This window comes from Mus caroli, unplaced genomic scaffold (genome assembly GCF_978045245.1).
Source record: "Mus caroli unplaced genomic scaffold, Mus_caroli_1 scaffold_15, whole genome shotgun sequence".
In the NCBI taxonomy this organism is placed as follows: domain Eukaryota; kingdom Metazoa; phylum Chordata; class Mammalia; order Rodentia; family Muridae; genus Mus; species Mus caroli.
The window spans coordinates 93,698,139-93,723,007 of record NW_028227270.1 but is presented as its reverse complement, the minus strand read 5'-3'; the positions used below and the strand labels follow the sequence as shown (position 1 = coordinate 93,723,007).

The following is a 24,869-nucleotide window of genomic DNA, read 5'->3' as shown; positions in this document are numbered from 1 at the left end:
AGCTCACTGGGCTCCCTTGTCTGGTAAAAGTGGAAGAGGAAGTGTCTAGACCTCCAGTGACTTGAGGTGCCACTTTGCATTGGTACCCAAGGCTCTATCCCTTTTAAGAGGAGATGAGGAGGGGAATAGGAAGGGCCTTTGGAGGTAGGGACTGCTAAGAGGAAAGGACTGTAATATGGATTTAAGGTGAATAAATAAATTAAGAGAAGACAAAAAATAAACAATACTTTCATTTTCAAAAATAAAATAATTACTATGATAAGTAATGCATACCTTACAAGCACATTCCCAGTAGAGTTCACATTACCACTAGCAGACTCAAGGGAATCTAATGACTCCAATACCACATATACGTTCATGAGCATACATGCACATTTGACACACATACACATTCCTACAAACACATAAACATAGCTCTATGTGCACACAGTACCCTACACCACACACATACATGCACACATACAAATACTACTTTGAATGACTTCTCATGGAGGTTTGTGTGTGAATTGTAATGAGAAGCTTATTCAACTTGACTGATTGAAAAAGTGGTTCTGTAATCTAAGACTAAGAAATTCTCATTCTGTCAATTTTACTATGGCAAATAAAATTAGAAAAGTTTAAATTAAAATGAATAAGACTTCCAGAACTGTTTTGGTCATGCTTCATTCTAACTACCACAATAGTTTCAAAACTAAGGTCTAGTTATCAAGTGATTGTTTTAAGTCTAGTTATCAAGTGATTGTTACTATTGTAGACATGTTACATATACTCTAGGACCTTAACCAAATTATACAGAATCCATATGAAGTAGCAGAATGAAGCTGCCTATAACTGTAACCATGTTCTTGGAAAGTGAAGACAAGAGGGTTCTTGGGGCTTGCGGTGAACCCATTTGTCTAACCAATGTGTTCTATATTCAATAAGATATCCTATATTTAAAATAGCATAGAGAGTGAGTGAGGAATTCATTCAGTGTAGGCCTCCATATACATTTCTGTATAATTGCACATGTTGCAACACAACACATATACATACATGAACACATATGCATGCACATTTTGACAGACATACATATTCATAGAAACACATAAATTTAGATACATGCACACACAATACCCTACACTATACATATACACACCCATGCACTAACAATACTATCATATGTTGTTTCTGTAATCAAATAAGCTGACAAAGGTTACTTAAGGGAGACAGAGATTTTTTATTTATTCTAGCTCACTTCTCTTTGAAAAACTCAGGCTTACACTTTGTATTTCTGAATGAATGCTAACTCATGCCCTACAAACAGTCCCTTCTTATCACTTTTTATTCCTAAACATCGTCTACTCCTTTGCCACTTATTTTTTCTAGAGCTTAAATAGCATTTGGGCATGCCTCACAGAACTTTTTCTGTTCCTGTATTTGCCTTGCCTTTCTGAAAAAAATGTTTTAAGTATTTCAAGAAATGTCTTCAACCTCTTTCTTTATTAATGTGAACATAACTACTGCAAAAGTGCCCACATACAGAGACAAGAAGATTTGCATTAATAGAGTGGCATTAATGCAAATATGGGAATAACTAATGTAACATTTTCTGATTTAAATATTTGCTTATCACAATTTTGTCATTTCAGTTTGAATGTGAACTAAAATTTCAAATAATTTCTATTTCTGTGTATATGTATCTAACATATGTGCTTATGTTTGTATATGTGTGTATGCCTATACTAACTGTGTGAATGTGTGTGTGTGAGTGAGAGAGAGAGAGAGACAGAGACAGAGACAGAGACAGAGACAGAGACAGAGACAAAGTGTTTGCAGAGGTATTGATGATAGATAGTTTTTAAACTTTGTAACATCTATAATGGAAATACCTAGCAGAAAAATATTTATATCCAAATCTAAGGGTATAAATAAGAATGCAAACACACAAGAGGCTTTCAGAAGACAAAATATGTGTGAAGAGTATCCAATTTTCTACTGAGCATTATAGTCAGATAACTTTGATGAAAATATTTTCATTTTGGCTAAGTTAAAAATCAAGTAGAAGACACCTGTTTAGGCATGAGCCCCTTGACTTTTTTCAGATAGTTTTCGATCTAAACCCCTGCATTCATTTTATAACATGACAGGACAGTCTGGTCTCTAAAACTGTAATAACAGAGTTTGTATATTATCTTCTTGCTAGTCACGATTCAGCATAAAATTACTCTTACCACCAGACTGATTTCCAGAGTGGTTGTACAAGCTTGCAATCCCACCAGCAATGGAGGAGTGTTCCTCTTTCTCTACATGCTTGACGGCATCCTTGCCAGTCCAGAGTAGATAGAGCTCTGTATAAAAGTGAATGGAACAATATTTAAATTCCATTGATAACATTTTAATGAAATCAAGATATATATATATATATATATATATATATATATATATATATATATATATGAACGAGAACAGGGCTCATGGGAATTCAAATCTGACAAGATCTGCACTGTGACCTATCTGAGAGTTCTAATGGAAATGCTGACCAGATAGAAAGTGTGGTAATTGTTGAGCAGTAGAATCACTGTAAAAGAAGTAACACTCCTCTATTGTACAGGACAGGGCTTTCCACTGAGCACCCTGGTATAGGAAACAAATGTCTTGATTTCCATTTCCCCGATGATTAAGGATGTTGAACATTTTTTTCAAGTGCTTCTCAGACCTTCAGTATTTCTCAATTGAGAATTCTTTGTTTAGATCTCTACCCCATTTTTAATGGGGTTCTTTAAATTTCTGGAGTTCAGCTTCTTGAGCACTTTGTATATATTGGATATTACTCCTTTATCAGATTTAGGATTGGTAAAAATCCTTTCCCAATCTATTGGTGGCCTTTTTATCTTATTGACAATATCTTTTGCCCTACAGAAGCTTTGCAATTTTATGAGGTCCCATTTGTCAATTCTTGATCTTACAGCACAAGTCATTCCTGTTCTGTTTAGGAATTTTTCCCCTGTGCCCATATCTTCGGAGCTTTTCCCCACTTTCTCCTCTATAAATTTCAGTGTCTTTGGTTTTATGTGGACTTCTTTAATCCACTTAGATTTGCGCATTGTACAAGGAAATAAGAATGGACCAATTCACATTCTTCTACATGATAACTGTCAGTTGTGTCAGCACCATTTCTTGAAAATGCTGTCTTCTTTCCACTGGATGTTTTCAGCTCCCTTGTCAAAGATCAAGTAACTGGAGATTCTACCTCACACCAGTCAGAATGGCTAGAATTAAAAATTCAGGTGACAGCAGATGCTGGCAAGGATGTGGAGAAAGAGGAACACTCCTCCATTTCTGGTGGAATTGCAAGCTTGTACAACCACTCTGGAAATCAGTCTGGTGGTTCCTCAGAAAATTGGACATAGTACTACCAGAGGATCCAGCAATACCTCTTCAGGGCATATACCAAGAAGATGTTCCAACTGGTAGTAAGGACATATGCTCATAGCAGCCTTATTTATAATATCCATAAGCTAGAAAGAACCCAGATGTCCATCAACAGAGGAATGGATACAGAAAATGTGGTACATTTACACAATGGAGTACTACTTAGCTATTAAAAACAATGAAATTCTTGGGCAAATGGATGTATCTGGAGGATATCATCCTGAGTGAGGTAACCTGATCACAAAAATCAAGAAGGAAGACCAACACGTGGATACTTCATTCCTCCCTAGAACAGGGAACAAAATACCAATGGAAGGAGTTACAGAGACAGAGTTTGGAACTAAGATGAAAGGACTGCCCCACCTGGGGGTACATCCCATAATCACCTACCAAATGCAGACACTATTTCATATGCCAGCAAGATTTTGCTGAAAGGACCGTGATATTGCTGTCTCTTGTGAGGCTATGCCAGTGCCTGGCAAATACAGAAGTAGATGCTCACAGTCACCTATAGGATGGAACACAGGGCCCCCCAATATAGGAGGTAGAGAAAGTACCCAAGAGCTGAAGGTGTCTGCAACCCTACAATATGAACTAACCAGTACCCCCAGAGCTCATGTCTCTAGCTGCATATGTAGCAGAAGATGGCCTAGTCAACCATCATTGGGAAGACAGGCCCCTTGCTCTTGCAAACTTTATATGCCCCAGTACAGGGAAACACCAGGGCCAAGAAGTGGAAGTAGATGGGTAGGGGATCAGGGCATGGGGAGGGTATAGTGGGCTTTTGGGATAGCATTTGAAATGTAAATGAAGAAAATATCTAATATTTTTTTAAAGTGAAACAAATGCCTAAAAGTGACAGAACATCATGTAAAATCAGCAGGTTAACTAATATTGCTTTCATGCATGGATGTTTTAGAGAATTTAGGACATCTTAAAGGAATCTTAAAGGAACAGTCCTCTTAAATTTGCTAAGTAGACTAGAATTCATGCTAATCCAAAATCACTTAGGCTAAATGCAACAGTGGAGGAATAAGGAGACATATGAAGGAACATAAAAGTGATAGAGCTTACCCTAGGGGTAGGCAATTTAGCTCACCCTCAGAGAGTACTCTCTGTACGATTCTCTCCTGGAGATAGATTGCTGGGCCTGAGTGTGCTGCAGAGACACAAGCTGCCCATCAGGCTCTAAAATTTAGTTGAACATGTGATGTTGAGAAAAGAGGAGTCTGTTGGGAGGAGATTACTCACCCAGACCAGGGTTCTTTCCTAAAATACTGTTGACAGATAAAAAAGTCCAGAGCATAGGACCAAGCAAGAAACTGTCAAAGAGTAGAAGGCATCTGGAAGGGCAATAGGTCTGGCAGACCTGAATTAGCCCTGCTTCATCTTGGCCTTTAGCCAGATGCCAACTTTCCCTGTTTATATGTTAGAGTCCCAAGTGAAGAAAGCTAAACAGTTTAGATTATAGGCTTGGAAAAGAAGTACTGAAGGCATTCTTGCTACTCTGGACAATCTTGTGCTTTGGAAGAAATAATGGATATAAGCTTGAGGCTTGTTTTTGCTATGTAACAAACACCAATGCTAAGTTGGGATTCATGTCCACATAAATGCAGAATCAGGAAGTGAGTTCACGGTTTCTTGAGCAGGTCACAAACAGTAGGTCGACAAAAGAGTGGTACCTCTGTGAAGCTTCAATTACATAAATGAAGCTTTAACCCACCTTACTCATTAGAAGAATCTTAATGGAGCTGTGAGAGTGTACATACATCTCGGAAAGGAGATTCCTGAGAACCCTATATTTATTGAATTTAATTCCTGAGATCAGAATGATCCTGAGATCAGCGTTACCTTCTGAAGAGAACTTATTTTTTTTTTTGAAGACAAAGTAAATGAGGCATATATATCTTTTATTGATTCTTCAATCACACAAAGAAGGGGAGAGTGATATTTTTTATACTTATCTAGAGAATTATGTATCACAGAAAGAGGAACATATATACTAGGCTTCAATGAGTACCTGGCTTATTTATTTAGTAGGGTTAGGAAGACACACTTTTATTAGGTTTAAAAGTGAGGATGTTAGAGAAAAAGATGTATTGAATTACTAAGTGGTACTAGAGTATCTGTATCACTTTATGAACTGTAAAGCATCTTACTAAAATGTCCAGAATCAAAATACTCATTAATCCCATTTCTTAGATTTACCTGGTGTACATAAAATCATTTTGTCTTTGATATCAACTCTCATTTTAGGTCCAACATCCAATTCCAGTTTTCAATATTATCTCAGACAATCTTCTCTCAGAAAAGTATCTTGTTTTATTGTGTTCTTTTGTGCTTGGCTAAGAACTATCAAATCTTGCCTGTGACCAGATTGTGCAAAAGAGATATTATACAGCCAGGCTTCCGAAATCCCTCAAACCATTCTTGCTGCTCTATTTCCTTTTTGCAAGAAAACATCAAAACTAAGTGGTTTAGCTAAATTCTTTAGGCAACACATTCTTTCCTTTAACAATTTAGGGATATTTGGTTGGCACTGAGGCAGAATATCCCTCTATGTTGACTTTCTAAAAGAGTCTGAATGCCACTTTGGAGATTTTCCTTTCTTTTCCTTTCCTTTCCTCTTCCTTTTCCTTTTCCTTTTCCTTTTCCTTTTCCTTTTCCTTTTCCTTTTCCTTTTCCCTTTCCCCTTTCCCCTTTCCCCTTTCCCCTTTCCCCTTTCCCCTTTCCCCTTTCCCCTTTCCCCTTTCCCCTTTCCCCTTTCCCCTTTCCCCTTTCCCCTTTCCCCTTTCCCCTTTCCCCTTTCCCCTTTCCTTTCCTTTCCTTTCCTTTCCTTTCCTTTCCTTTCCTTTCCTTTCCTTTCCTTTCCTTTCCTTTCCTTTCCTTTCCTCTCTTTTCTTCTTCTTCTTCTTCTTCTTCTTCTTCTTCTTCTTCTTCTTCTTCTTCTTCTTCTTCTTCTTCTTCTTCTTCTTCTTGTAGAATTGTCAACAGTGGGACTATGATCCTATTGCTTATATTAGCAGTAAGTGTGTAAAAACTACATTGACTAGAACAATACTGACTCAACTGTTATAGAGAGGTGTTAAAGAAGTTTCTCTGTGAAGTATACTTGATATAGTTCAAAAGGTCTTCCAAATACCTAAATTAAGCATGTAGATTTGCACTGGCTGGTTTTGTGTCAACTTGACACAGCTGGAGTTATCACAGAGAAAGGAGCTTCAGTTGAGGAAATGTCTCCATGAGATCCAACTGTAAGGCATTTTCTCAATTAGTGATCAAGGGGGAAAGGCCCCATGTGGGTGGGATCATCTCTGGGCTGGAAATATTGGTTCTATAGGAGAGCAGGCTGAGCAAGCCAGGGGAGGCAAGCCAGTAAAGAACATCCCTCCATGGCCTCTGCATCAGCTCCTGCTTCCTGACCTGCTTGAGTTCCAGTCCTGACTTCCTTGGTGATGAATAGCAGTATGGAAGTGTAAGCTGAATAAACCCTTTCCTCCACAAGTTACTTCTTGGTCATGATGTTTGTGCAGGAATAGAAACCCTGACTAAGACAAGATTATTTTAACTGTCAGCTTAGTTCTTAGAGAAACACTCTTCAAAGTAAGAGTGATTACTAGCAGAGATCCATGGTAATACTACAGATAATTTACAAATGCTATGTCATGGTGATCAAATATTCAGTAAAGAATCCATCTCTGTCTATAAATATTAGAAAAAAGGTGATAGAAAGAATATAAGAGTCTAAGGAAGGGGAAATAATTATGAACAATACTTTTTCCTGATTTGACCCGACCTTCCCATCATCAGGCCGCTGAGATAGCTTCAGAGATATCAAAATAATTTGGACAAGAATCATCATGTAGAAACAAGCAAAAATAAAATAAAAGAAAAAGCATCCATCCAGACACAGATAAGTATGTTGTAATTAAATTGTTAACGTTCCCTGAAAATAGACAGATGGTTCATGAATGAGGAGTTCTCTATGTGACTTCTTGCTACCACGTGGTTGTGCATGCCCTCAGGGTTATCTGCAAAACTATATAGGGGAAGGAGGACTAGCCCAAAGTACGACTCCAGTGAAGCATCTCTCCAGAGTCTGAACTCATCCTGCTTGGAAAGTCTTGGCCAGTAATGCTGCCATCGAGTCAACCTCACTTCTGTAAGTAAACTCCTCACTGTGCCTCTTTAAATTAAAGTATCCAGTTCAGGGATTCTCTGAATTTGATTTAATGGAATTCTTTTAAATTAATTTGTTGGTTTTCTAATTTTTGTGATGAGATATTTGTTCAAAGTTTACTAAGAGAACTCAGAATAGGCCTTCAAACATTTTTTTCCTTTTTATTTAATCTCTCTCTCTCTCTCTCTCTCTCTCTCTCTCTCTCTCTCTCTCTCTCTCTCTCTTGTTTTTTTTTTTAATCTGTTTTTTTTACAATCGAGATTTTGTCTCCATCCTGATACACCCTCTGACTGTTTCATATCCCATACCTCCTCCCCTCATCTCCACAAGGATGTCCTCACCCCAGCAGACCTTCCCATTCCCTGGGGCTTCAACTCTATTGAGTGTTAGATGCATCTTCTCTGACTGAATCCAAACCTTGCAATCATCTGCTGTGTATGTGTTGGAGGCCTCATATCAGCTGCTGTATGCTGCCTGGTTGATGGCTCAGTGTCTAAGAGTTCTCAGGGGTTGAGATTGGATAAGACTGCTAGTCTTATTACAGATACACTCTTCTCTTCAGCTTCTTCCAGCTTTTCCCTAATTCAATCACAGGGATCACCAGCTTCTGTCCATTGATTGGGTATAAATGTCTGCATCTGACTCTTTCAGTTGCTTGTTGGGTCTTTCCCAGGGCAGTCATGACAGGCCACTTTTGATGAGCACATCATAGCCTCAATAATAGTATCAGGCCTTGCCCCAGCTCCTTTGAGTTGGATCACAATTTGGACCTGTTACTGGACCTCCTGTTCCTCAGGCTCCTGTCCATTTTTGTCCCTGAAGTTCTCTCAGACAGGAACAATTACAGGTTAGAAGAAATTGTCCAGGGCACAAGAGATAATTGGATTAGCATCACTCAACATCTGTTAAATTGATATATTTTTCAATGTTCCAAGATAGTCTGAGTCATCTTCTGTATTGAAATGGGAGAAGGAGGAAAGTATTCAATGATTACAAATGATAGGGATCATTAAGAGTTTCTGATGCATGGGACACCTTCAAGAACAGATATTATAGCTCAAAAGGAAAATGTTTTGGAGCTTAAGAAATTGGAAATCATTGAGGATGTAAAGTCTGTGGTCCAATTCATCTTATCTCAGGGCAAAAGGAACAGAATTGTGATTGTGAATATTTTATGAGTTTTCCCTTTGAAATCCATCAGAAGAGTTTTTATGGCTGAAGTAGACAAAGATGCCAGATTATGTGTCACAGTGATTTCCATTTTAGTACAAGCCAAGTTACATCACAAAAGAAGAACTGACAAAACACCATATTTCATAGGTGACATTTTCTAAAAAAAAAAAAAAAAAAAAAAAAAAAAAAAAAGGAGATGATAGCAAAAATAATTTTTAAATGAACCAGGAAAACATTTTTTAATATTTTTATTAGGTATTTTCCTCATTTATATTTCCAGTGCTATCCCAAATCCCCCCACACTCCAACTTTTTGTCCCTGGCTTTCCCCTGTACTGGGGCATATAAAGTTTGCAAGTCCAATGGGCCTCTCTTTCCAGTGATAGCCAACTAGGCCATCTTTTGATACATATGCAGCTAGAGTCAAGAGCTCCGGGGTACTGGTTAGTGTATAATGTTCCACCTATAGGGTTGCAGATCCCTTTATCTCCTTGGGTACTTTCTCTAGCTCCTCCATTGGGAGCCCTGTGATCCATCCAATAGCGACTGTGAGCATCCACTTTTGTGTTTGCTAGGCCCTGGCATAGTCTCACAGAGACAGCTATATCAGAAAACATTTTTAAGTTTCTATTTTTTTTGAGAATTTCATGCATGACTACTCTATTATATCACTCATACAACTCCTCACAAACCCTTTCCCATGGTCCCTTTCAAATTCAGGGACTTTTTTTTTTTCATTAATCATTATTGTTGCATTTGTAGATGCATATAGACAACTTATTAATTCCTTTAGTGTTGCTCATATGTCTAGTATTTTAGGGCTGGACAATTGGTAATTAGTAATAAAATAATGAAAAATTTCTTGCAGCAAACATTCTGGACCTCTATTGCTTATATTCATTCTTCATCTTATTCTAATATAATATCCCCTCAGTCTTAAGTGTAAGGCTCATCTTGTAGTACCTCATGAGTAGCTATTTGAAAGTTGAGGCTAATCCTGATCATTATAACAACTTTTAAAATTGAGTGTTATAGAGAAAAAGAAATCAGATCAAATCAAGCTTTAAAAGCTTCTGCTATGACAGCATAGTGATAAAATTTATTCTTTACAAATAATGATGATCTTTGATAAAACACTCTTAGAATAGTGTCTGTGTTCTCTGCAGGAAAGATGTGGAGTTCTATAAAAAAGTAAGCGAGAAAGTACTAACAGTTGTTGTTCTGACCTTTATATCATCAATAATATGCCATTAGGAAAAATTTTCACCATATTTTACATCTCCTTTATGAATATATTCAGATTGCAATTATGAGAATCAAACCTTCTCACAGAATTATTATTCAGATCAACTTTAAGAAAATTATCTGAAGTTTTGATGCAATGAATGCTTATAGAGTTTTATCATAAGTTAGCAGTTGCAAGCTGACATGCTTTTCTTCAGGATAACATTCTCATCTTCTTCTATATTAGTGATCGTCCTCTGTTTATTTATTTTCAAACATGTAGAAGAAGCAAACAGGTAAGCTGCACTGTCCTTGCCCCATCAGTGTCAAAAATATTGACATCAGATATGAAGTTTAAAAAGTACAAATTTGTCATAAGTTTTGTTAACTGAAAATGAGCTTAAACTTCAATGTAAATAAACCATCTAAAATTACTTTAAAAATACTGAATTAATTCAAGTGTAAGACATTTATAAAATTCAGAATCACTTCTAAAACAATAAAAATTGTGATACCACCTGCTTTTCAAACTATTATACAAAAAACCACAATTACTGGACTAAGTGCTCACAGTGTTTTTTATCTGTCATTCTGGATATCAAATGCCAAGTCATTCACTAAAGAAAACTTAGGACAGATAAAACTTTCCTGAATCAGTTGACTCTATTAAAACTCACATTTAAAGCATGACCCCTAAGTGGCTCTTATTTCTATGTTGCAGGGGCACTCCTGCTGGTGGTGGTATCAAACTTGCTACTGTGGGAGAAAGTTGCATCAATTCCTGAATGTCAAACAGAAGAGAATGGTTGCTCGGATCCCCTTGTGATCACATTTAAGAATGCCCTTCAGCGAGCTGAAGTCATCAATATTCTTGCTGATAAAATGCATGAAGAGTTTGTAAGTATCTCAACATCCATGCTAATGCTTGAACTTCACTATACTTGAGATACTCATCATGATGATTCAAATATCAGAAAAAAATCCATCTTCATAGGTAAAAGAGGAACCAACTACTGATCCTAGGGCAAGAATTCTCATTTCCTATTGCTGTATTCAGGATCATGAATTTCTATTGACTATGTTCATTTAGCACACTGTGGATATTCACGGTACCAGATGTGCATTACAGTGAAGTATATATTCATAAAATAGATAAACTGTATTATATGAATAGGAGAAGAAAACAAGAAAGAAAGACAAGTAGATAGATAGATAGATAGATAGATAGATAGATAGATAGATAGATAAGGAAGAAAAAAGGAAGGAAGGAAGGAAAGATAGAAGGAAGGAATGAAAGAGAGTGGGATGAAGGGAAAGCAGGAAGGTGAAAAGGAGAAAAAAGAAAGCAACAAAAAGAAACAAAGAAACAAAGAAAGAGAAAGGGGGAGAGAGAGAACTAAGGAAAGAATAAGAAAGAAAGGAAAGAAAGAAAGAAAGAAAGAAAGAAAGAAAGAAAGAAAGAAAGAAAGAAAGAGAAAAGCAATAAAAGATAGGAAGGAAAGATGGAAGGAAGGAATGAAATGGGGTGGGATGAAGGGAAAGCATGAGGGTAGAAAAGAGAAAAGAAAGAAAGAGAGAGAGAAGGGAGGGAGGGAGGGAGGAAGGAAGGAAGGAAGGAAGGAAGGAAGGAAGGAAGGAAGGAAGAAGTCTAGAATTTCAAGAAGCTTCTAATTGCTACGAATTGTGGTTTGAAGATTTTCAGTGATAGAATTTGTCCAATGTCTGGGAGGAAATAGGAGTGTATCCTTTGCTTTCTTGCTGATAGTTACCAGTTATTTCTCAAGGTCAGAAAAAAAAAAAAAAGGAATGACAGAAGTAGGGAAATCTTCTATATGATGGTTATCAAGAAAATGTGTTTTTGCTTGCAATAAACATGTCCTCATGTTGGTTTTTGTATTTTGTTTTTGTTTTGTACTAATTAAAGGTTATTTTTTTCCCTCAATATGACAGTACCACAACCCATTCTCAGCTGCACAATTTGAAACACTTGTAAGTACCTCATTATCTTCTGGTCACTCCCAAATGGAGCCTCATGTTAATAATTTCAACATCAATGAGAAAGCACTATACATTATTTGTATTTCCTGCTCTTAGCTGGCAGTTCTTCAACTTCTTAATTTTAACAATAATCCATCAAACTTAGAGGGAATAGTTGATTATTAGAAATAAATATTATATTCTAAAATATGTTTTAGTAAATTTAAAATTTCCAAAATTATACAATCATTAATCAAACACACAATATTAATTGTTAATTTTTATATTTTGTTGAATTAAACTTATATGGAGTTCATGGTAAAATAGTCTATTTTGTGAGTGATTTTTATTATGATGCACACAACGTCATTTTATTATAAACTGCACAGGTATATGTATATACTATTATACTAATAAAGCTATAATTTTGATGTATGGATAAGAACATATCAGTATTTATTGACACAAAATAGGAAGGCTAATAAACATATTTTATGGCTTTGTGCAGATATTAGAGAAAGATGATAATTAAAGCATTGAATACTTGATAAATTCACTCCCTTCAGTGTTTGCCTTTGAAAATAGTAACTTTTAGGAAAAACGAGAAAAAAGGAGAGGAATAGAGGAAGAATTTAAATATTCAAAAGTTAATGAAAACCCAAACTAAATTGCAGATACAATAAATAGAAACAGAATTGGGTAATTGGCACTTTCTTATTTCTTAATATCTGTTTTTTATGAAATACTTATTGTTATAATTAATAAATTCAATAAAATATATTAGTATTCTGGTCATTGATTCATTTACATAATTTCTGATCTCTAACTGAATTTTGTTTTTATTTGCAGGTTTCACGCATGTATAGGCATGATGAGGAGGTTCTCAGAGCCAGAAATCACTGCCACTCTAATGTCACAAACCCACCAGCTCATGGACCTGAACATGAAAATCTCAAGGTAAGTATCCTTCATGTTTTGTTTTGTTTTGTTTTGTTTTGTTTTGTTTTGTTTTGTTTTGTTTTGTTTTGTTTTGTTTTTTCATAAAACACCAGATGTAATTCCCTGAGTGTGTGCTGCTGTCAGTTAAGGCGGGCATTATGATAGATTCAGTAATTATGATTGCTGAAAAAAAATTGAGGTGGAATATAAAAATTGATCAGATTATATTGCTACTAAATTATAAAAAAAATCCAAAAACAAACAAACAAACAAAAAATACCCAGTAATAGTGATACTTAAATAGAATAGACCATTTAAAGAATTGTATTTTAGCAATGACTTGCCAATAAAATTTTAAACCCTCCTTTTTAGGATGCTTTGAGATAAGTTGGATATCTATGGCTATATACTCACTCCTACCTCAGTGATAACAACATGACTATTAATTATCTGTTGCAAATGGCTTCTGCATGGTGATATCCTATGTTACCAAACACTATCACCTGCTTCTTGATTTTCAAATCAGTGCTGATTCTACTTCTAATTTTACCTATTTCATCATCCCTCTATCGTTCTCAAGGCCTAAACTGAAAACCAGCTGAGCAGAGTAGTCCTGTGAAATACTATTTTATATTCCTTAGGATGCAACAATGCCCAAATTCATAATGAGAAGATCTACTTATCCTAGTAGTTCTATTTTATGATTGGTATCACTACCTTATTCTAACTCCTTGTAATAGCACATCGTAATATGATATAATTTGCATATTATTTGAAAACAATAAAAGAAAATGAGTACAAAGAAATGAGGAAATTTTTCTTGACCTGTTGCTAGACATGCAGCAAATTATTTATTTTTAGCATTGCTGTATATTACCCTCACAAAATCTTAACCACAAATAGCATTATTTGAGTCACTAAACAACAAAAACAGATTTTGATAAGTGGTACAGTATATTTACACCTGCATGGACTTTAAGAATGCCAGTGTGCACTTAATGGTCTTTATCTCTTTCCATTTTAATAGATGTGCTCCAGTCTATCCCCATATTCATGACCACTGGGGAAACTAGCAAACATCAATACAATCAATAGATTAAATCAAATAAGAACTAGAGTGACAAAATTCTTTCATGAGTCACACTGATTCCATTATTAAAGCCAGTGCTATGTTCTTCACCTATACATGCTAACTAATATGTTCTGTCATAATAAAGGGGAAAGCACAATAATAAATACCCTGCTCTCTTCATTGTATCTTTACTCTAATTTCTTAAATTCACCTAAAAATTATAAATGTGTACATGAATAAATGTCATGACTTATTGCAGTGAATGAATACTTGAGTAGAAATGATTTGAGCCAATTGTCCGCCGCTGGTGAATCTATCTTTCCTAGTCAAATATTATTGGCCAATATTGTTTCCCAGCAAGACCTGTTTTACCAATTGATAAACAAGTAGCCAAATAATGATCTTGCTATAAGGAATCTGTTAGAATTGCTTGGGGAGAACAAAACATAATGGCCTAACCTCAGAAAAATGGTAATTGATACAGATCATAATTTATTTTACTTTGCAGATAATAGACTATTTTTTAAAATATAACATCTATACAACAGAGGTCATATATACATAATAAAAATATATTTCAATTTAGGTTCTTTACATGACATTAAATGCAACAAATTCCTGCACTGAAATTCTTTTAATACCATGGTTTTACTATGTTTTCTCAGACAAAAAGATATTTAAAAACGATGATCAATTTTATGGGTGCATGGATCACTCCTGTATACTATCTAGTGGAAGTACTAAGTGACATGAAAGATGTCCCTGAATCAATCTACTCAAAAGCTCAGGAGATAGAATTGAAATTCAGAGAAATTCATGATGACCTTACGTGGGTACTCAAAAAGGTGAGCAATTTCCCATTAGCTATTCTTATTCATAAAAGTGGGTTGTGTAAATAAAAAAAAAAAAATTCTCGGGTAGCTTGTTTTTCCAGAGTGAAACAGATATCTGACCTTGTGGACAATCTTCCCCTAAGAGAGTTTTTCTCAACCTGTGTGCCATGACTTCTTTGGGGGGAATATGACTCTTTCACAAGAACAGCATATCATATATCCTGCATTTTAGATATTTACAGTACAATTAAATACAGTAGCAAAATTACAGTTATAATGTAGCAACAAAACTAATTTTATGGTCAGAGTTGTCACTGCATGAGGAACTATATTAAAAGTTCACAGCATTAGAAAGGTTGAGAGACACTGCTCTAATGGGATGCTGGCAGCTCAAATTTCTCAGACGTGCTTCTCATCATCTTCCACCCTGACAATCAAAATGAGACAAATATGTTCCTCATAGACACTTAGAGGACACCTTTCTTGGTAGAAGTAGAAAGAACGCAGGTCTTTCAATCATCACTATCTGATACTCATCATATTTTTGTATGCATGCAGAATGGGTATAGCTGAAAGGTATAAAAGAATTGTGGTCCATATCATCTTTTGTGAAATATATATGAAGGAACATGTAAGAAATTCCTGAGTGAGAAAGTGATATGAGCTCCTCTATTGTCCCGAAATCAAACAGAGATTTCCTACTGTTCTGTTTCTGAAACAGCATACTTCCTCGGTGATCAATTCCATTTTATAAAAAAAAAAAAAAAAAAAAAAAAATGCATGTGCATCTTCACCTTAGATTCTAAAGGTCCATTTGAGAGTCTCTTTTCATAGATAATGAAACACATAACTTTGATGGAAGTATCATATCTCTGAAACATTTCTCTGACTGAACACTTAAGAAACATGGAGAAAAGGAACACTAATAATATAATCAAGTAACCTTCAATTATTTTGATTTTTAGGTCTATCCTAAAATAACATTTTGGGAAAAAACTATCATCTGGGAATACCTTCCAGGCCTAAGATCAACAGACACAAGTAAAAAATTTTTGGCAATGTTCAACCTTTCTCACTGCCTACGCGTTGATATATTCTTCATTAAATATCATCTCAGTGCATTGATGTGCCGCATAACTGGGCAAGATTGCTAAGTGCGTGTCTACATGGTCTGCTCTGGCAATTGTCCATGACAGTCCATTGCTGAGAACTTTCTTTAAATTGTATAGCTTTTGAATACATGTGTATGTTTAATTGGTCTCTTTTTAAAAAATAAAAGCATTCTCTTTAGAAATGTCCAAATCTAAGAAGCCTATTAATCTTTTGTTCTTTTAATAGAATATATATATATATATATATATATATATATATATATATATATATAAAGTTAGGTTGACCATTCAATTTATCTCAACATGAGAAATTAAGCTTAACAATATATTTACACTTTACTTCAATAAACTCACAATTTAATCCACAGAAAAGTAATGAAAATCAAAATTATTATACTCAAAGTGTAAAACATATTAACTAATCCATGTATCCTAACCAAAGACACACATTTTTTTTAATGCTTCCTAAAATCCTGACTGTCCTTTGGAAGCAATGTTCACAGTGAACACATAGCCACTCCAATACAATTGCTGTGTGACTCCCTTCTTAACTCAAGAAAATTTCGAGGAGATAGGGCAAGAAATGGGAATAATAAAGATACACAGAATCCATGTGTAAATATTTCAAAAAGTTTATTTTTAAAAATTAAAATTATTCAGATCAATAGTGATAAAACTTCATGGAATTAGTACAGACAAAGACATGTTAATCAATGAAATAGAATTGATGATGCAGAAATAAAACTACACACTTATGGACACTTGATCTTTGACAAAGAAGCCAAAAATATACAATGGGAAAAAAGAAAGCATCTTCTATAAATGCTGCTGGTTTAACTGGAAGTTTGTGTGTAAAAAAATTAAAATAGTTCCATATTTTTCATCTTGTAAAATGCTCAAGTTCAAGTGGATTAAGGACCACAACATAAAACCAGATACACTGAGTCTCATAGAAGAGAAAGTGGGAATGAGCCTTGAACTTATTGGCACAAGGAGAAATTTCCTAAGCAGAACTTCAATGGATCACTCTCAAGATCAAGAATTGATAAATGGGACCTCATGAAACTGGAAAGTTTCTATAAGGCAAATGACATAGCCAATAGGACAAATTAGCAACATACAGAATGGGGGAAAAAAGTCTTCATTCACCCCACATCTGATAAGAGGGCTAATATCCAAAATATATAAGGAAACTAACTCCAACAAAACCAAACAACCCAATCAAAAGTAGGGTATAGAACTAAACAGAGAATTCACAACTGTGGAATCTCTATTGGCTGAGAAGCACTTAAAGAAATGTTCTAAGTCCTCAGTGATCAGAGAAATGCAAATCAAAATGACTCTGAGATTCCACCTTACACCAACCAGAATGGCTAAGATAAAAAACCTCAAGCGACTGCATATGTTGTTGGGGCTGTGGAGAAAGAGGAACACTCTTCCATTGCTGGTGGGATTGTAAACTGGTACAACCACTCTGGAAATCTATCTGGAGGTTCCTCAGATAATTGGAAATAGATCTACCTGAAAATCCAGCTATACCACTCTTGCGAATATGCCCCAAAATGCCCTACCATGCCACAGGGGCACATCCTATATTATGTTTATATAGTCCTTATTTATGGTAGCCAGAAGCTGGAAACAACCTAGATGTCCCATGACAGAAGAATGCATACAGAAAATGTGGTTCATTTACACAACAGAATACTTCTCTGCTATTAAGAATGAAGACCACCTGAGATTTGCAGGCAAATGGATGAAACTAGAAAATATTGTCCTGAGTGTGGTTACTTAGATCTAAAAGAACATGCATGGGATGTACTCAATAATAAGGGAACTTTAGCCAAAATGTACAGAATACCCAGGATACAATCTGCAGTATCAAGAAAGTTAACAGACCTATGGGCCCAAGTGAGGATGCCTCAGTCCCACTTGGGAACAGGAAAAAAAAGTAATCACAGGATGGGGAGAGAGGAACATGGGTGTGAAAGGGACAGGGATGGCAAAATAGGAACATGTTCAGATATTAGGTGGGGGAAACAGGACTGAAGTCCTGAGGGCCAGAAGAAAGAGTGAAAGCTGGCAACCTTGGGAGGTAGGTGGTGGTGGGGACCCTCTAGAATGTACTGGAGACTCAGTAGGTAAAAGACTTTCAGGACTCTAAGGGAGGGACCTTAGATGAAATGTCCTACAGTGGGAAGAGGGAATGTGTAGAGCCCATGACTACTAGAAAGAAAGGACATCAAGTGGAGGGAGGGTGTTGCCATGCCACAGTCAAAAATTCTGACCTAAAATTGTTCCTGTCTGAAAGAATTGCAAGGACAAAAATGGAGAAGAATCTGTGGAAAAGGTAGCTCAGTGACAGGCCAAAATTTGGATCCAGCTCAAGGGGAGGCCCCAAGGCCTGACACTATTACTCATGCTATGCTGTGCTCAACAAGAGCGGCCTATCATGACCGCCCTCTGAAAGATGTAACCAAAAGCAGCTGAAAGTGTCAGATGCAGATATTTGCACACAACCAATGGAAAGAAGCTGGGATCCCTGTGGTTGAACTAGGGAAAAACTGGAAGCTGAAAAGAAGAGAAACCTTGTAGGATGACCAACAGTCTCAACTAACCTGGACCCCTGAGATCTCTCAGACACTGAGCTATCAGCCAGGCAGCATAGAGCAGCTTATATGAGGCCCCCAACAGATATACAGCAGAGGACTCCTGGGTATAGACTCAGCACCTAACCCTCAATAGATTTGAGGCCCCAGGCAATGGTGAGGTCTGGTGGGGTGGACATGAGAGGGTGGGTCATCCTTTGGGGAACAGGGGAAGGAGATATCGGATGTGAAACTGTCAGAGAGTGGACTTGGTGAGGGGATAGAGTCTGGATTGCAAAAAAGATTAAATTATTTTAATAGTTAAAATTGTTTTAAGATACTTTGTATTTGAGTATCTGTTAATCAAAATCTCTTCATGATGTACCATAAGCCCAACTATGGTATATTGTGCATGTTTTTATTTCTCTGTTTCTAAGAATTCCTTCTTTTCTCTATGATAATTTTTAAAAATGCAATCTTCATATGATGTGTGTACTAAAACCATAGTATCTTTAAGATGGAGAAACTCTAGTGATATCTGACAGGAAACTGATGAAGCAATCAGTTGTCTGTCATTCTGCTTAGTATGAAAGGAGGACATTGCCACTGTGCTTTTCTTCTTCAGTCATAGCTTAAGTGTGATTATTACCAGTGGTTTTACTTCTTGATTCTATGTAGTTTTATATATTGTGCAGCTTCTTGATATTTATATGTTTTATTATACTATGATCTGTTAAGTTATTGGATGATTATTACATAAAACTACAGTCAATCAAAATACAGACTTAGAGCCCAGTCCCAGAAAATACATCTGCAATATATTAGTATTGGTGGTTGTTTCAGGGCTCATTGTAGTATTTGGGGTGGAAATTTTGTAAGAGCCATATAATGGGAATTATTCTTTGAAATTGCATCCGGAAGGAATGATAAATGCCAACACCTATAAAGTCTTGCCAGTGTGACAACCCAATCATGAGTTAAACAAAGATAGCAGTGCTAAAGCCTGGGGTCCTCACTGCCACACAGAGAACAATAGACAACTGTGGGACAACTTTTAAAGACAACTTTTAAAGAAAATATTTGATATATCTAAAGATTCATGACAGAAACATGACATGATTTTAAAATCATAGAAAGGAAAGTTTCTATTAAGTTGTGTGATGGACCTCAATCTGGAAAGCTTATGTATATGGCACAAAACAACAGAAAATCAGCATATTTTGGTACAAAAAGCAATGTGGCTAAATATGTTTGAGAGAATGAGTGAGTAAGAAATGTTACATAAAGAAAGTGAGGAAAAACAATTTCAAATATTGTTACAACACCTCCCAATAAAAATCAAGAAGTACTCTGCAATGTAGTAAAAAGGATATGAGATATTGCTTTATTGCTTAGTTATTTCATTTATTTATTTCAAAAATCCCCTTCCCAACCTCTGAAAGGGTGCTCCTTGGATATCCACCCACCCTAGGGCATCAAGTCTCTACAGGATTAGATATATCCTCTTCTACTAAGGATAGATGAGCTAGCCACTACTATATATGTGTGGGAGGCCTCAGAACAGCCTGTGTATGTTATTTTGTTGGTGATCAAGTCTCTGAAAGCTCCCAGATGTCTAGGTTAGTTGACACTGTTGGTCTTTCTATTGGGTTGCCATTTCCTTAACTCTTTCAACCCTTCCCCTAACAGTTCTATAGGGGACCCTGATCTCAGTCAAATGATTGGCTGTGAGTAACTGCATCTGTCTCAGTCAGTTGATGTGTAGAACCTCCTGCAGAACAGCCATGATTAGACAACAGCTTCTGTGTGCAAGTAAAACATGACATTAGTAACAGTGACAGAGATTGATGCCTGCCCATAGGAAAGATATCAAATTAATCCAGGTACTGTCAGCCATTCGTTTAATTTGTACTCCATTTTTATACCTGTATTTCTTTTAGATAGGAGCAATTTTGGTATCTTAAAACATGAACATGCCATGACTCTACTGAGGAAAGAAGCAGACAGGACAAAGGAGATACAGGACTATGGACTGTATGAATGAATGGAAGAAAGAGAGAGAGAGCCGCCTGATCCTTGCTGCTGGGGCACACCCCTAGTTGGTCTGCTCCCCTGAAGACTGCATATTCCGGTCCATCCTAGAGGACCTTCTGCACTCAGAGCAGTTGAAGATTCACTGTTGTCAGAGCAGTTGAGCACTGGCTGCAATCATCACAGTTGGACAACAGCTTGACTGCTCCACAGAAGACTCAACAGTCTCAAGGCCTCCCAGGGAATCTACAGCATCCTGGGCAATAGATCAGCAGTTTCTCTGCTTCATGAAGAGTTTCCAGTTGGAAGACCCCACAGGTGGTCTTATATATCAGGGCCACAAGCCAAGCAGGAGACCTGAAGCAACCCAGGGACAAAAGAGGCAGACTCCATACAGTTACCCAGATCAACCAACACCAGGGATATCCAGATGGTGAAAGGCAAGTGCAAGACCATAAGCAACAGAAGCCAAAACACGTGGGCATCACCTCACCAGAACCCAGTTCTCCTACCACAGCAACCCCTGAATATACCAACACATCTGAAAATCAGGAATTTGTCCTAAAATCTTATCTCATGGAAATTATAGAGTCTTTTAAGGAGGATATCAATAATTTACTGAAAGAAATACAGGAAAACACAGGCAAACAGGTGAAGGAATTGAATAAAGTTATCCAAGACCTAAAGGTAGAAGTAGAAATAATAAAGAAAACATAAAAGGAGGAAACCTGAAAATGGAAAACCTAGGAAAGAGGTCAGGAGTTACAGATGTAAGTATTACAACAGAATACAAAAGATAGAAGAGAAAATCTTAGGTGTAGAAGAGATTGACACAACTATCAAAGAAAATTCAAAACATAAAAAAAACTCCTAACCCAAGCATCCATAAAATTCAGGGCACAATGAAAAGACCAATTCTAAGAATAATTGGAATAGAGGAGAACTAACATTCTCAAAATACCTGAAAATGTCTGCAAAAAAAAAAAATCATAGAAGAAAATGTCTCCAACCTAGAGAAAGTGATGGATATAAAGGTACAAGAAGCCTATAGAGCAACAAATAAATCAGACTAAAAGAGAAAAACTTCTTGTCACAAAATTATCAAAACACTAAATGCACAGAATAAAGAAAGACTATTTAAAGCTGGAAGGGAAAAAGGCCAAATGATATGCAAAGGTAGACATATCATAATTACACCAGACTTCTGAACAGACATTATAAAAGCCAGAAGAGCCTGGTCAGAGGTCATACAGACTCTAAAAGAACACAAACGCTAGGATATTATATCCAGCAAAACTCTCAATTGACATAGATGGAGAAAACAAAATATTCCAGGACAAAACCAAATTCAAAAACTATCTATCTACCAACCCATCCTTACAGAGGATCCTGGAAGGAAAACTCCAACACAAGGAAGATACCTGCACCAAAGAAAGGACAAGATATCAAGCATCTCACAACAAAGTTAAAAGCAGAAAGCCACAAGCACATAAAACCACCTACAAAAACAAACATATCAGAAACCAACAGTTATCTCTATTTAATATCTTTTAGTATTAATGGACTCAACTCACTTATAAAATGACGTAAGCTAACAGACTGGATATATAAACATGATCCAGCATTTTGCTACATATAACAAACACACCTCAACAACAAAGACATGTAATATCTCAGAGTAAAAGGATGGAAAAAGGTCTTCCAAGCAAATGCCCCAAGGAAACAAGCAGGAGTTGACATTCTAATATCCAATAAAATAGACTTTCAAACAAAAGTTATCAAATGAGGTGAAGAAGGACACTTCATATTCACTAAAGGGGAAATCTACCAAGAGAAAGTCTCAATTCTGAACATCTATGCCCCAAATGCAAGAGCACCCAATTTCATAAAAAACTTTACTAAAATTCAAAACTCACATTGAACCCTACACAATAATAGTGGGTGAATTCAACAACCCACTTTCACCAATGGACAGATAATTGAAACAGAAACTAAACAGAAACACAGTAAAACCAAGAGAGGCTATGAACCACATGGATTTAAAATATATCTACAAAATATTTCACCCTAAAAGAAAAGAATACACCTTCTTCTCAGTACCTCATGGTATCTTCTTCAAAATCGACCATACAATTTGTCACAAAAAAACCCTCAACAGATACAAGAAGACTGAAATAATACCATGCATTCTATAAGACCACCATGGCCTAAGGCAGGACTTCAATAACAGCAAAAGCTACAGAAAGCCCACATACACATACATGTGGAAACTAAACAACTCTTTATTCAGTGATAATTTAGTCAGGGAAAAGATAAAGAAATAAATTAAAGATTTTCTGGAATTTAATGAAAATATTGACACATCATAAACTATGATGATTGTGTCCAAAACTATGGGACACAATGAAAGCAATGCTAAGAGGAATGTACATAGCACTAAGTGCCCTGGTAAGGAAACAAGAGAGATTGTACAATAACAATGTAACTGCACACCTGAAAGCCCTAGAATAAAAAGAGGCAAACTCAAACAAAAAGAGTAGAAGGCAAGAAATAGTCAAAATCAGGACTGAAATTAACCAAATAGAAACAAAGAAAACAATACAAATAATCAGCAAAACCAAAAGCTGGTTCTTTGAAAGAATCAACAAGGTAGAAAAAACCCTTAGCCAAACTAAGTAAAGGGCCAAGAGACAGTATCCAAATTAATAAAATCCAAAATGAAAAAGGAGACATACCAACAGAAATTTAGGAAGTTAAAAAAATCATCAGATCCTACTATAAAAGACTATACTCAACAAATCTGGAAAATCTATATAAAATAGATGGTTTTCTAAACAAATGGCACATAACATTGTTAAATCAAGATCTGGTAAACTATCTAAACAGGCCCATATCACACAAGAAAATAGAAGTAAATAAAAACCTCCCAATCATTAAAAAAAAAAAAAAAAAAAAAAAAGCCCAGGTCCAGATGGATTTAGTGCAGAATTCTACCAGACCTTCAAAGAAGACCTGATACCAATTTTCCTCAAACTATCCCATAAAATATAAACAGAATGAATAATACTTAACTTGTTCTATGAAGCCACAATTACTCTGATACCTAAACCACACAAGGACCCAACCAAAAAAGAGAACTTCAGACCAATCATGCTTATGAATACCAATGTAAAAATACTAAATAAAATTATTGCAAAGTGCATTCAAGAATACATCAAACCGTCATTCACCACAATCAAGTTGGCTTCATCCCACAGATGCAAAGTTGGTTTAATATATGAAAATCCATTAACGTAATCCACTATATAAACAAACTAAAAGAAAAATAATCACATGATCATCTTCTTAGATGCTGAAAAAGTATTGGACAAAATACAACACCCCTTCATGTTAAAAGTATTAGAGAGATCAGGAATTTATGGCCCATACCTAAACGTAATAAAAGCAGGTTACTGCAAACGTACAGAATTAAATGGGGACATACTTGAAGCAATCCCACTGAAATCAGGGAAAAGACAATGATGCTCCTCCTCCCCATATCTATTCAATATAGTATTCGAAGTGTTAGATAAAACAATAAGACAACAAAAAGGGATACATGGTCATTTAAAAGAAATAAAGGTATCACTATTTTCAGATGATAGGATAGTATACATAACTGAACCCAAAAATTCTACCAGAGAACTTTTCTAGCTGATAAACAACTTCAGCAAAGTGGCCAGATATAAAATTAACTCACATAAATAAGTAGCCTTCCTTTATACAAAGGATAAACAGGCTGAGAAAGAAACTAGGAAAACAATTTCCTTCATAATAGCCACAGATATTTAAAAATATCTTGGGGTAACTCTAACAAAACAAGTGAAAGACCTCTATGACAATAACTTCAAGTCTCTCAAAAAAGAAATAAAAGATCTCAGAAAATGGAGAGATCTCCAATGTTCATGGATTGGCAGAATTAACATAGTAAAAATGACCAGCCTACCACAGGCAATCTATAGATTCAATGCAATCCCCATCAAAATTTCAACACAATTCTTCAAAGACGTGGAAAGAGCAATTCTCAAATTCATCTGGTAAGACAAAAAACACAGCATAGTAAAAACAATTCTTAACAATAAAAGAGTGTCTAGGGGAAACACCATCCCTGACCTCAAGCTTTACTACAAAGCAAAAGTGATAAAAGCTGCATGGTAATGGTGCAAAGACAGACATGTTGATCAATGGAATAGAATTGAAGACCCAGAAATAAAACCACACATTTATGGACACTTGATCTTTGACAAAGATTCCAAAAATACACAATGGAAAAAGAAAGCATCTTCAATAA

The 24,869-nt window shown here is 35.9% G+C and overlaps 1 protein-coding gene across 2 annotated transcripts; it reads left to right on the top strand.

The window, feature by feature from the left end:
- The first annotated feature begins 7,548 nt into the window (after positions 1 to 7,548).
- LOC110308597 (prolactin-8A8-like) lies at positions 7,549 to 15,965 on the top strand. Of its 2 annotated transcripts, none has more exons than XM_021181031.2 (6): positions 7,549 to 7,576; positions 10,712 to 10,887; positions 11,941 to 11,979; positions 12,817 to 12,924; positions 14,644 to 14,823; positions 15,777 to 15,965. In XM_021181031.2, exons 1-6 carry the CDS (start codon positions 7,549 to 7,551, stop codon positions 15,963 to 15,965), a joined length of 720 nt encoding a protein of 239 aa, XP_021036690.1. The 2 variants fall into 2 exon arrangements, with proteins under 2 accessions (XP_021036690.1, XP_021036689.1); XM_021181030.1 differs by having other exon boundaries at positions 10,709 to 10,887.
- Positions 15,966 to 24,869: the final 8,904 nt, after the last annotated feature.